The sequence below is a fragment of the Aotus nancymaae genome, unplaced genomic scaffold (genome assembly GCF_030222135.1).
Source record: "Aotus nancymaae isolate 86718 unplaced genomic scaffold, 86718_ANA_hifiasm-v0.15.2.pri h1tg000059l, whole genome shotgun sequence".
NCBI classification, from domain to species: Eukaryota; Metazoa; Chordata; class Mammalia; order Primates; family Aotidae; genus Aotus; species Aotus nancymaae.
The window spans coordinates 53,258,941-53,271,150 of record NW_026988473.1 but is presented as its reverse complement, the minus strand read 5'-3'; the positions used below and the strand labels follow the sequence as shown (position 1 = coordinate 53,271,150).

The following is a 12,210-nucleotide window of genomic DNA, read 5'->3' as shown; positions in this document are numbered from 1 at the left end:
TCCCCCTTCTATTGGGGAGCAAAATGTCTGTTCCTGTGCCTAAAGCCTCCTTCCCGAACACCAGTACCCTGAAAGGGCCACATGAGACAAAAACAGGTACAGACTTCTCGGGGCCCTCACCTTGGAGACAACCTTGAAGCCTAGCTTGGTCACAGCCCGCAGAAAGGTCCGAACATCCTCAAAGCGGCTGCTGACCTCAGCCACTTTCAGGAGACCCCTGAGAAGGACAGAAAGTTCTGTGTAAATGCACAGACCCATGCATGCACACACATATATAGACATCTGTGTCCTAAGGAGTGGCTCTTACCCTGGCTTCAGTACTCGATTTGCCTCCTCTAGGAAGTCCCTGATGTTGGTTCCCATTAGTGAAAGGCAAAACACAGCCACATCCACAGACTCATCCTCCAGAGGCACCTGTGGAAAGTGAGAGTGTTGTGTAAAGCACACACAGTGCAGGAGAAAGCCAACCCTGAAACACCAGGATGGGAAAGGGGAAGGAAAGGTTAGAGATTAGCATATGGAGGTTGGGCCTGAAGCACAAGTCAGATAACATAGGGGTTTACCTGGGCCATGTCACACACAGTGACCCTAGGGTCCAGAGAGGCCAAGTCAAAGCAATGCACAGGGTTCCGGATACTTGAAGCCAGGCGGCAATCCCCACAACCGAAGTCAGCCACCACTAGGGACGCAGGCCTGAGAGTGGAAGGGAAGGGTCACATATTGGTCTGATCTGAGCCTATGACTGACCCACCACATGGCTTCTCACAGTGCCTGACCCCAATTCACCGCTGGCGAAGATCCTTGGCGATGCGGTCCACTGGTTGCAGTGGCCACTTCTTCACTTGGCTCTGGAAGCCGCGGTGGTAGAGAAGAAAGGCCTCAGGGTCTTCCTGGAAGAGACGCTGTGCAGCATTGCTGGGCCCGGAGTATAGCTGTTCATTGAGGTAGCGAAATCGGGCCCCATCCAGCCGCTGTGCCATGCGGGCTCGCAAAGCCCCTGCCCGAGCCTCATGGCTCTCTGTCCTGGGTACAGGAGGCACCTCTGTCTTCTCTGTGGGGGCCTCGGCTAGAGCCTGGTCTGGCACCTCAGGGGACCGAAACTTGTTCTTATGTCTTCTCTTGTTCTTTTGCCGGTTCCGCCACTGCTTGCGACTCAATGTATGAGGGGGTTTAGGGGAAGTGGACTCAGGGCTTGGCTTTGGCAGGTCATTTGTAGCACTATTCTTCCAAGCTTTGGGACCTGCAGGGAGGGAGATGGGACAGTGCACATGAGGCAAGATCTATTAAATTCAGAGGCATGGCTAGTCATCCCAGTCATATCTCCGTCTTTGAGACAGTGACTTGGTCTGAATAAAAGTACTTCTTATTGCCTGAGTATACCATTGACCCTAATACTAATGGCAGTGGATAACCTCTGTTGTATGTAGAATCAGCTGATCCCCCCCCTCCACACACACACACACATATACATCCAATGGTACCTGTTTGGTCAACATCATCCAGGTGCTGGGCTGGATTTAAAGGGGCATGTTTCTGGCATTTCCTCTTTCTTTTCTCTTCTTCAGCAGAGTTACTGCCAAGAAGAGCCTGTTTGCGGCATGTCTTCTTCCTTTCCACTTCTTCCTCAGAGTCACTGCAAGGTGGGCCCTGTTTTTGACATTTCTTCTTCCTTTTCTTCCCTACTTCAGCAGAGGCACTGGCAAACGATGCCTTTTTGGGGCATTTCTTCTTCCTTTCCACCTCCTCCTCCTCAGAGTCACTGCTAGGTAGGCTGGGGGGATTCTGGGAAAGAGATGCTGCCTCTAGGGTCCGTAATGTGGCCAAGAGCTGGCGGCACTTTGAGCCCTGGAGGAAAGAAAACAAGGGATGAGAGCGGGGCTGGAAAGAATGGATGAGGGCTGGAGAATAAGAAGGGAGAGATGTGGACCTGATTCAGACTGGCAAAAGCATCTGAATTCTTCCCAGTCAAGCCTGCCAGAACCCAGAGGAACTTTCACATCACCATCCCAACCTCTGGGAAGCTGGAAGGCAGAGAAACCACCTATCTGGCTTTCTTCAATGTGTAAATGAGCTAATGGAGGTTTTCCCAAAGGAATGTACTAAGGCCACACGCAACAAGACCGAGGCCAGAGACCAGGAGTTTCAACCCCTCACCTCAAGCTTTTGCCTCTAGCTGATACATTTCCACAAGAGGTAAGGAGGTTTCTGAACACAGCAGCGATGTGATCACACATGTATATTAAATATTTAACATGTCTCCACCTGCAGTGTAGAGAACAAACTGAAGGGGAGAAATGAAGACAGAGAGACCAGCGGCCTGCATTACGGTAATGGGACTAGGGGATGAAAAAGGAGGAAACAAAGCAGGCTGATTCCATGATGGAAGCAGACTGAAGGGTAAGAAAAGCCTGAGGAAGCACAGTCCTTACATCTGCAGAGGCTCAAAGGAGAAGGTGTGTTGTCGAGAAGGCTGATTCTGGCTTGCAGTCCTACTGGATAATCCTAGGCCAGGAACTTAGATTCTAAGTTTCCCACACCCTCCTTCGAACAATGATACTAACAACTCTTACTTTCTCCAATCCATCCTCCACACTGTAACCAATGACCCTTTCAAAATACCAATCTGAAAAAAATCATTCCATTGCTTAAAACCTTTCATTGGCTTCTCTCCATTCTCAATATATGCAAAACTTCTAATCTTCGTCTTGAACAGCATCTCCTCTCATTCACTCTGTATTCCAACCACAAGGATCACTTTTTTGTGTGTGACTCTAACAGAACATGCTCTCTTGTCCCAGGCCAGGGCTCTTGTACGTACTTTTTCCTGTCTGAAGAACCCTCTTCGCTTCACCAACTTCTACTCAACAACTTTCTCTTTGACCCAACATCAGTTTCTTTTGAAAGTTCTCGGATGTTCCAAGCAGAGTTCGCCCCCAACGGTGCCACAGGTATCCCTCCCCTCAATACACACAACACTGGGATCCACCAGTGTCCGCTTCGCGGCCTGAAACAGGTCTCACTGCCCCTGAGGGTCACTCACCTTGTTTTGCGAGGCGGCCGCAGGCAGAGGCCATGAGGTTACGGGCCCGATACCCGCGGCTACTGGGGCCGCCTCGGCCCACTCAGGCTCTTCGAACATCAGGGTCGGAGAGCGGGGTCCCGGAGTCCCCGCTCTTCTCACGTGCAGAGCGCCTCTCTAGGAGTCCGAGACCTCAGACCCGCCAGAACGGAGCCGGAAACCAAAGCATGACAGCCAAGGGCGGCTAGAGCGGCAGGCGCGGCGCAGTGAACCATCGAGTTTAGCCATTCGCGGCTAGAACGGCAGGGAGGCTGCGGGAGGGGAGGGACGGAGGCCCGCGCTGCTCAAGAGCGCCAGGGGCGGGGCGGGGCTGGCTGCTGGCGGCGGGCGGCGGGCGCGGCCGGACGGGAGTTCCCCGGAGAAGGAGCCTGCTGCCCGAGTCCTGGTAAGTGCGAGAAGGACCCGCGCCCCCTGCCTACGACTGGGGGCCCTGCCAACCTGTGACCCCTCACTTCGCCTGAGTTCCGATTAAGGAACGGAGCCAACCCTGGGGAGGACCCCCGGCCCCCTCCCCCAAAAGTATACGGAGCCTGAATCTCCCTACTTCCCCCAACTCTGTTCGCGGGTAGGGTCTAGTTGCCTGCTCTCGGACTTCCGTTCAGGAAACACTACCTCTTCATCACCCCCTGCCCCGCCCTTACCTCGCGCCTAGAGGACACAGTCAGGGATCATCCCGCAACCCCGAACTCCTTCACAGACCACCAGTAGCCAGGAACGCAGCTCAGGCTCCCAACCCCCAATACAAACACTTCTCCCCTGTAGAGGACAAAGCTTGGGGTTCATCCTCCTTCCCTGGATCACCCCACAGTCCCCAGGCTTCCCCAATCCAGGGGACTCGGCGCCGGGACGCTGGTATGGACGACATTTTCACTCAGTGCCGGGAGGGCAACGCAGTCGCCGTTCGCCTGTGGCTGGACAACACGGAGAACGACCTCAACCAGGGGTGAGCTGAAGCGGTTGGTGGATGAGAGAAAGGCTCGAGATCTCCTCTGGGCTGCGTGGAGTGGAGTGCTCATGTCTGGTGGGGGCGGCTGACTTTGCCATCCAGTGTAATGAGTGCTAAGCACAGCCTGTAGGGCACAGAGGGTCTTCACAGAAGACGCAGTGTTTGAGCTGAATCTTGACTGCTGAATAAGAGTTTCACAGGCAGAGGCTGCAGAGAGCTTTCCAGCCTCAGTAAACTGCATGGGCAAAGGCTAGGAGGCAAGGCACAGAGCAGACAGGAAATTGGAGTTCCATATGGCTGGAAGGTAGATGATCTCTGTGGGTTTGAACATTGGGCACAAGAGAAGAACAGGGCATAAGTCTGTAGAGGACTGCAAGGATCAGCTAGATCATGCAAGCATATTTAGACTCTAAGAAGGTCTTTGTTTTAAAGCAAGGTTTCAAAGCTGTATAATGACATAATGAGATTGTCCATTTTTCAGTATCATCTTGGATGCTTTGTGAGGAGTAGGTAGAAAGGAGGCAGTTGCCTAGTTCATCGAAGTAATGATATCTTGGACTAGAATTAGGGTGAGTGAAAAAAAGAGAGGTGATCACATTCCAGAAGTGTTTAGGACGAAGAATTGTGGAACTTGGTGTGGGGAGTGAGGAAGGGTAAAGATGAGGACCAGGGTTCTGGCTTGGGCACTTGGATAGATGGTGGTTGTTTTTACTGAGATGGAGAAAACTGGAGGATGAGGCGTTCTATTTTGGACATGTTAAAGTTAAGGTGACAATGCAACAAGGTGGAAATGTTGTGTTGTTGGTTATGCAGATTTGCAGTTCAGGAGAGGAATCTGACTTGGAGACACAGAATCAGCATATAGATGATACTTGAAGACATGGGTGTGAAGGAGAATGTCTCAGGAGAGTGGAAGGCAAGAGGTCAGGGGACAAGAAACCTACAAGACTGAAAAAGAGCAACTGGAAGTTGAAAAAGAAGTAGGAAAATGTGTGAGTAAAGCTTAGAGAAGAGAATGTTTTAATGAAGGGGAGGTGGTCAACAGCAGTACAGGCTACTGAGAGATCAAAGAACATTAATACTTTAAAGTAGCTATTGAATTTACAATTGTGAATTTTTTTTAATTCTAGGGGTACATGTGCAGGTTTGTTATATAAGTAAACTTGTGTTGTGTAGGATTGTTGTACAGATCATTTCATCACCCAGGTATTAAGCCTAGTACCCATTTGTTATTTTTCCTGATCCTCTTCCTCTTCCTATCTTCTCTTCTCTGGTAGGCCCCAGTGTCCGTTGTCCCCTTCAATGTGCGGTTAGGATATATTTGATGATCTGTGAGTATTATTTGAGAATAATGGGTGAAGAAATCACACTGCATTGGGTTCCTTCATTTAAGGGACTATGATGAACACCTTCTGTGCTGGGTGCTAGAGTCCCAGAATCTCACATAATTTCTGCCCTCCAGACAGCAGATTTGTGGCAGGTTGAAAAGTAGGCCGGGCATGGTGGTTCACGCCTGTAATCCCAGCACTTTGAGAGGCCAAGGTGGGTGGATCATGAGGTCAGGAGTTTGAGACCAGCCTGAGCAACATGGTGAAACCCGTCTCTACTAAAAATACAAAAATTAGCTGGGCGTGGTGGTGCACACCTGTAATCCCAGCTACTTGGAGGTTGAGGCCAGGAGAATCGCTTGAACCTGGGAGGTGGAGGTTACAGTGAGCCAAGATTGAGCCACTGCACTCCAGCCTGGGCCACAGAGTGAGACTCTGTCTCAAAAAAAAAAAAAGGAAAAAGAAAAGTGAATGGGAGGTGAGCAAATAGAGAAAGTGAATGTAGACCAGTTCTATAAGGTTGGCTGAGATAGGAAGGCAAGAAGAGTGATGTAGTGATGGTGACTCAGAGTGGCAGATTCTAATTATTTTTTAAGATTGGTAGACTTTAGTTTTTAGGTTTGACGGGTCAGGATCACCTGTCCTCTCAGTCTAGACTTCACTGGTTCCCATTATGTTCTACACTATTTCTCTTTAATACTTTGCAAAGTCATTTGTTACATTTTTCATCTAGTTCTCAAAGGGTACTCTTATAAAGACAGTTAAGCACTGTTACTATTTTGTTGGTGAGAAAATATAGGCTTAGGCAGTTGCCCAGTGGGCCTAGCATCTAGGAAGACTCTAGCTGAGTCTAGGAAGACTCTAGGAAGATGCTACCAAAAGGAAAAAGGGTGGCATTAATGAAACTGGAAGGTTTTGGTGCTGGTTTGAGAGGATAAGGTATGGGGGCCAAAGCTGGCTATATGCTAGATATGAAGAGGGGGTTAATTTCCTGCAGATCTCCTTGAGATAAAAGTCTAGGCCCTGGGGTGACAGGCAGCCTGATAGTGAACAGAACCCTTGTGCGCATACTTTTGTCCCCAGAGTCTGGCCTGCCCTGGGGCCACAGGCAGTACTGGAGGCTGATAAGTTAGGGCACAAATTAAAAGTCTAGGAGGCAAGACCAACTGATAAGCAGGGTGTCATTGCTTCCTGGGGATATCCCCATCCAAGAAAAGCTTTTGGCTATTTCTGTGTTAGCAGATGCGAGCAAGTTTTGGAGGAAAATGATTAAGTTAAAGGCCACACCCCCAATCTCTTCAGCTGCAGGGGCATCTGGATGGCCAGACCCCTGATCAGCTCCAGGCCTTGCCTAGAGTCCCAACACAGGAAGTGACCACAGCACTAAGGCATCTGGAGGCTGCTGGCCCAGACCAGGGACCGCCCCCTGCTCCGCCCCTTGAATCTGCAGCCCCGAACTAGAGGAAATTTCCTTTTATGGCCCCATGCTGTCAGGCAGGCACAGCTCCAAACCAATTGTTTTGTTTTGTTTGTATGCGTATTTTACTTTATAAAATACATATCTCTGGGAAAAGAAAAAAATCAGATATAGTTTTCCTTCCAAAACAGCCGTTCTCATTTTCTTGTTTTCTGTGCATAGGATTGCTAAGTAGGGGAATCCTGCTTTGCATGGTGGTTTGTTATCTGCCTCATCAGTAGTCAAAAGCATTTCTCCTTTTCAATATAAACCCTTCCAAAACATCATTTAAATTCCATCCCATTTTTAGATGTTAGTTTCAGTACCAGAGCCAAATAGTAAGCTTGTTCCCTCTCCTGTAAGTTGTGGTCTGCCTTCTCCAAGACACCCTTCTCCCCAACTAACGTGCACTGAACAGCTGCTGTCAATCCATTCCCTCAAGAAACTTAAAGTCTAGCAGATAAGACAGTATATTAACAGATTTTTACAATCCAGTGTGACAAGTGCTTAAGTAGGAGGATATATAAGACGCAGTGGAAAACAGAAAGGACCAACAGATGTTGTGGAAGGGGTGCAGGAGAAACAAGGGGAAGAGTGCTACCACCTCATGAAACGAGATGTGGAATATGGTGACGATAACAAAATTTTTATAGAGGTTGTTGAGGTATCTAGCTAGTTGGTTTGGTTTGAAGCTCAGGGGAAGGTCTCAAATGGACAGCTTTGGGAGTTGCTGGCATGAATGAGAATCAAAGTCCTAGAGAGGTAAGCCTTCCCAGAGAGTATATAATTATCAGTTTTTCAGGAATCAAACCCTTTGCCCCATCCCACCTCCAGCTCAATGACCATTGCCCCTTCCTCAAAGGGACGATCATGGCTTCTCCCCCTTGCACTGGGCCTGCCGAGAGGGCCGCTCTGCTGTGGTTGAGATGCTGATCATGCGGGGGGCACGGATCAATGTAATGAACCGTGGGGATGACACCCCCCTGCATCTGGCAGCCAGTCATGGACACCGTGATATTGTACAGAAGGTACGTACAAAAACCCCTTCATTACCCACATCACATACATGCCATGAGGGTTAGTCACAGGCACTGTTAATACAGTAGAAAGTACGTGTACTCTTCCCCTTTTTCCTATGCCCTGACCCAGTATCTCATTTGGGACTGACTGCACCTTCTGCCTCTTTTTGTCTGGACATGGGGTTCAGCTATTGCAGTACAAGGCAGACATCAATGCAGTGAATGAACATGGGAACGTGCCCCTGCACTATGCCTGTTTTTGGGGCCAAGACCAAGTGGCAGAGGTGAGTACTCAGGCCTGAAGTCCTAAGATGGGTGGGAAGTAAAATCTGAGCCTGGGTGGGAGATTTTGGAACCCTCAACCCTTTCTGTCAGTACTACTGTGTGACACCCACAGGATTAAGTACTACATTTGTGTGTTCATGGTTGGTTCAGTGACTGCCAGAGAGGTAGCAATGGCCCTCATTATAATGGCTTTTTCATTCCAGGACCTGGTGGCAAATGGGGCCCTTGTAAGCATCTGTAACAAGTATGGAGAGATGCCTGTGGACAAAGCCAAGGCACCCCTGAGAGAGCTTCTCCGAGGTCCATCTCCCCACCCGCTAGCTTGTGTCCTCTTGTCCCTTCCCACCTGTCTTCTTCCTTTGTACCACAGCTCAGGTTGTTTTTCTTCCCTAGAGCGGGCAGAGAAGATGGGCCAGAATCTCAACCGTATTCCATACAAGGATACATTCTGGAAGGGGACCACCCGCACTCGGCCCCGTGAGTCATCACTGTCGGAAGAAGGGTTGTACAAGTAAATAATACTGGGTTAGGGTGAAGCTGGGAACCTGACCTGCCCACTCTCTTAGGAAATGGAACCCTGAACAAACACTCTGGCATTGACTTCAAACAGCTGAACTTCCTGACGAAGCTCAATGAGAATCACTCTGGAGAGGTGACCCCTGCCCTTCTTGCCCTTCCCTCACTAAACCCCCATAAATTACCTGCTCTGTACCTGTTTTAAGTTTTTCCTCCAGTTAGTGGGCAAGGAAGTGGTAGCCACAGTTCAAGCCTTCTAACCTCTACCTGTCCTTCAGCTATGGAAGGGCCGCTGGCAGGGCAATGACATTGTCGTGAAGGTGCTGAAGGTTCGAGACTGGAGTACAAGGAAGAGCAGGGACTTCAATGAAGAGTGTCCCCGGCTCAGGTAGTGCAAGGCATAACCTAGAAGCTGCTAGTTCCAAGGAACCCTGAATAGCACTGAGAGATCTTTTATACTGGGTCTCAACCACTCCCCCCAATTCCAGGATTTTCTCGCATCCAAATGTGCTCCCAGTGCTAGGTGCCTGCCAGTCTCCACCTGCTCCTCATCCTACCCTCATCACACACTGGATGCCATATGGATCCCTCTACAATGTACTACATGAAGGCACCAGTGAGTAGAGATGCTGAATCTCCTTGGGGAGGAAATGGGAGAGAGGGTGCGTGAGCCTCTCTGAACTGACTCTTGCCTCCTCTCAGATTTTGTTGTGGACCAGAGCCAGGCTGTGAAGTTTGCTTTGGACATGGCAAGGGGCATGGCCTTCCTACACACACTAGAACCCCTCATCCCACGACATGCACTGAATAGCCGTAGTGTAATGGTGAGGCCATAAGCTCACTCCTGCCCCAGGCCCCAAAGCCCTTTTCCCTGTATAGGACTTACCTCCTTCTACATTATCCATTTTCTCTTCCTCAGATTGATGAGGACATGACTGCCCGAATTAGTATGGCTGATGTCAAGTTCTCTTTCCAATGTCCTGGGCGCATGTATGCACCTGCCTGGGTAGCCCCTGAAGGTGGGTGAGGGTATCACATTGGGAGGTAAAAAAGGACCACCTCAGTAGTAGTGGAAGGGGACAGAGACAGGCCAGGCCAGGCCAGGGGCCTGGAACAGACAAGCTGTATCCCTCCAGCTCTGCAGAAGAAGCCTGAAGACACAAACAGACGCTCAGCAGACATGTGGAGTTTTGCAGTGCTTCTGTGGGAACTGGTGACACGGGAGGTACCCTTTGCTGATCTCTCCAATATGGAGATTGGAATGAAGGTGAGCAGAATAGCATACATTTGTCGGGGGAGTGGTTGGTGATGGTGGAAATAACTGTAGTGGGCCTGGGTTCCTCCTGTATTTGTTCGGATATACAGTAATCCTGTCCCAAGAGCCAGTGGCTTCTCTCTACATGACAGACTCAAATTCTAAGGTTCAGTTTTTTCTTGTATTCACAGGTGGCATTGGAAGGCCTTCGGCCTACCATCCCACCAGGTATTTCCCCTCATGTGTGTAAGCTCATGAAGATCTGCATGAATGAAGACCCTGCAAAGCGACCCAAATTTGATATGATTGTGCCTATCCTGGAGAAGATGCAGGACAAGTAGGACTGGAAAGTCCTTGCCTAAACTCCAAAGGTGTCAGGACATGGTTGGGGGAGTGCACCTCCCCAAAGCAGCAGGCCTCTGGTTGCCTCCCCTGCCTCCAGTCATGGTACTACCCCAGCCATGGGGTCCATCCCCTTCCCGCATCCCTACCACTGTGGCCCCAAAAGGGGCAGGCTCAGAGCTTTGTCACTTGCCACATGGTGTCTCCCAACATGGGAGGGATCAGCCCCGCCTGTCACAATAAAGTTTATTATGAAAACAGGCTGGTGTGGGCACATGGGGACACACAAGTACATTTAGGTTGGGTGGCTCAGGTGAAGTAGTGTGGCTTCTTCACATTGATGCCATACTCGCTGAGGGCAGGGGTCAAGTCCTCCATGGTTAGAGTGTACTTGCGGTCCTGAGGAAAGAGCAAAGAGTACCAACTGAACACAGGACTCCTAGACTTCAATCCCAGATGGGTGACCCTGAGTAAGTCTTATACCTCCCCTAGGATTCAGTTTCCCCAAGGGGGTGGCAGGATAAGCCTCCACTGTTGTGGAAGGTAATTACTGATTCATTGAGCCTCCCCTCACACCTTGCTTTTGCTCCGGGAGCTGCCGGAGGCTGTGCCCTTCATTTTGCAGTGCTGTAGGGCATCATTGGCAATATCTGAGATGAATTTCTGGGCAGCTAGGGAGATGAGCCGAATTCTAGAGAGAAAAAACTGAAATGAGAAGGAGATGAACAACACACTGCACAAGCACCCAAAACTAACTTGCCCTGGGTTTACTTACATGCGTGGGTCTGAGGCCTCAAAACCAGCACGGTTCAGGTAGTAACCAGTCACTGCATCTGGGATCTGAGAAATCAATTAAGAGAACTGTCAGCAGAGCGGGAGGAGGATGAGGGAAATGTCGGATAGGCCTGGTTATCAGGAAGCTCAGTTTGTGGGGCAGAGGGCAAAAAAATCAGAAGAGCGACTAGGGAAGCAAACAGGACGCTGGAAAGCACGGAGATGTAGCTGAAAGTTGTGACGGCAGGCTAGGTAGCTTTGTTCGGGCGGGAAGCCCACCGTAGGCGTGTAATCCTCCAGCTGCATCAAGAAGTCCACCAGAGGCGTGCTGGATACCACGGGCTTCACGTCTCCGTTGGCCGCGCTCGGCAGTACGTAAACCCCGTTAGACATGGCCCCCTCCGGGGGCGCCGCGCCACCCGCCGACACCGGAGCTGGAGGAGAACCAGCAAAATGAGACACAGAGGTGGGAGGCGCAGGGTCCCAGCGAGGTCAGCCTGTACCTTCTGCCCTCAACCGCCGCTGGGCCCAGTCCAAGGCACTGCCCTCGCCCTCACCCGTCCTGGTCCTCACCTGCCCCGCGCCGCTCAGCTGGTTCCCCGGCCCGCGCCGCCAAGGGTCCCGTGCCCCCAGCAGCTGCTCCAGCCCCAGGCCCCCCTGCTGTCCCCGCGGGGCTGGCCTTGTTCTCCGCGGCGGTGCTAGCTGGCAGCGCGGCGGGAGCCGAGACCGGGGGCGCCGGGCCCGGGGCCGAGGCGGCTGAGGCTGGCGTCGCCTCGGGGTCCGCGCCGGAGCCGCTGCAGCTCATCGGGCCGGTGGGAGAGGCGGCGAACAGAGCCGCTTCCGCTTCCGCTCGCGCTGCGCACACCCCGGGGTGACGTCACGCGCCCACGACTCGCCCCGCCTGTCACTGTTAGCGCTCTCCGGCCCGCTCCCCACCTCCTCCCGTAGCGGGTCTGCGGATTAGAGGAAATAGGCTGAAGGGCGGAGACCAAGCCTTGGCCAAGTGCGCTTGCGGTCGCCATTCCGCCCTAGCCTGTGCAGTGCTCCGCGGCGATTCCGTCGAGACCGGAACCAGTGTACGTCCGGGACACCTCTGACTTCTCTGTCAGCTCATTCTGTCTGACGCTCAAGACCTTGCTTCGAGGTTTATGGCCCTACATCCCTCGACTACGGATTGCCTGCCATTCTGCATCCTTTCAAGTTCCCTTAT

The 12,210-nt window shown here is 51.3% G+C and overlaps 3 protein-coding genes across 8 annotated transcripts in view; 1 reads left to right on the top strand and 2 right to left on the bottom strand.

The window, feature by feature from the left end:
• RRP8 (ribosomal RNA processing 8) overlaps positions 1-3,244 on the bottom strand; it is a 68,384-nt gene extending 65,140 nt beyond the window's left edge. For all 3 annotated transcript variants that reach the window (XM_064365222.1, XM_064365223.1, XM_012456755.2), the window contains exons 1-6: positions 3,041-3,244; positions 1,482-1,845; positions 787-1,240; positions 564-693; positions 308-414; positions 121-217 (exon numbers count right to left, since the gene is read on the bottom strand). In XM_064365222.1, the coding sequence (XP_064221292.1) occupies positions 121-217; positions 308-414; positions 564-693; positions 787-1,240; positions 1,482-1,845; positions 3,041-3,139 (1,251 nt within the window). In that variant the 5' untranslated portion in view covers positions 3,140-3,244. The remainder of the gene's footprint in view (positions 1-120; positions 218-307; positions 415-563; positions 694-786; positions 1,241-1,481; positions 1,846-3,040) is intronic.
• Positions 3,245-3,406: 162 nt separating this feature from the next.
• Positions 3,407-10,487, top strand: ILK (integrin linked kinase). 4 transcript variants are annotated; one of them, XM_012456746.2, is made up of 13 exons: positions 3,407-3,464; positions 3,888-4,022; positions 7,672-7,837; positions 8,017-8,112; positions 8,317-8,413; positions 8,507-8,590; positions 8,680-8,765; positions 8,908-9,017; positions 9,118-9,245; positions 9,332-9,453; positions 9,549-9,648; positions 9,766-9,896; positions 10,076-10,487. In XM_012456746.2, exons 2-13 carry the CDS (start codon positions 3,934-3,936, stop codon positions 10,223-10,225), a joined length of 1,359 nt encoding a protein of 452 aa, XP_012312169.1. In that variant the 5' UTR covers positions 3,407-3,464; positions 3,888-3,933; the 3' UTR covers positions 10,226-10,487. The 4 variants fall into 4 exon arrangements, with proteins under 4 accessions (XP_012312169.1, XP_012312170.1, XP_012312175.1 ...); XM_012456747.2 differs by having other exon boundaries at positions 3,416-3,464; positions 3,842-4,022; XM_012456752.2 differs by lacking the exon at positions 7,672-7,837 and having other exon boundaries at positions 3,416-3,464.
• Positions 10,459-11,805, bottom strand: TAF10 (TATA-box binding protein associated factor 10). Its single transcript, XM_012456754.3, has 5 exons — positions 11,574-11,805; positions 11,280-11,434; positions 11,002-11,066; positions 10,803-10,917; positions 10,459-10,625 (listed from the first exon to the last, which is right to left on the bottom strand). Exons 1-5 carry the CDS (start codon positions 11,803-11,805, stop codon positions 10,536-10,538), a joined length of 657 nt encoding a protein of 218 aa, XP_012312177.1. The 3' UTR covers positions 10,459-10,535.
• Positions 11,806-12,210: the final 405 nt, after the last annotated feature.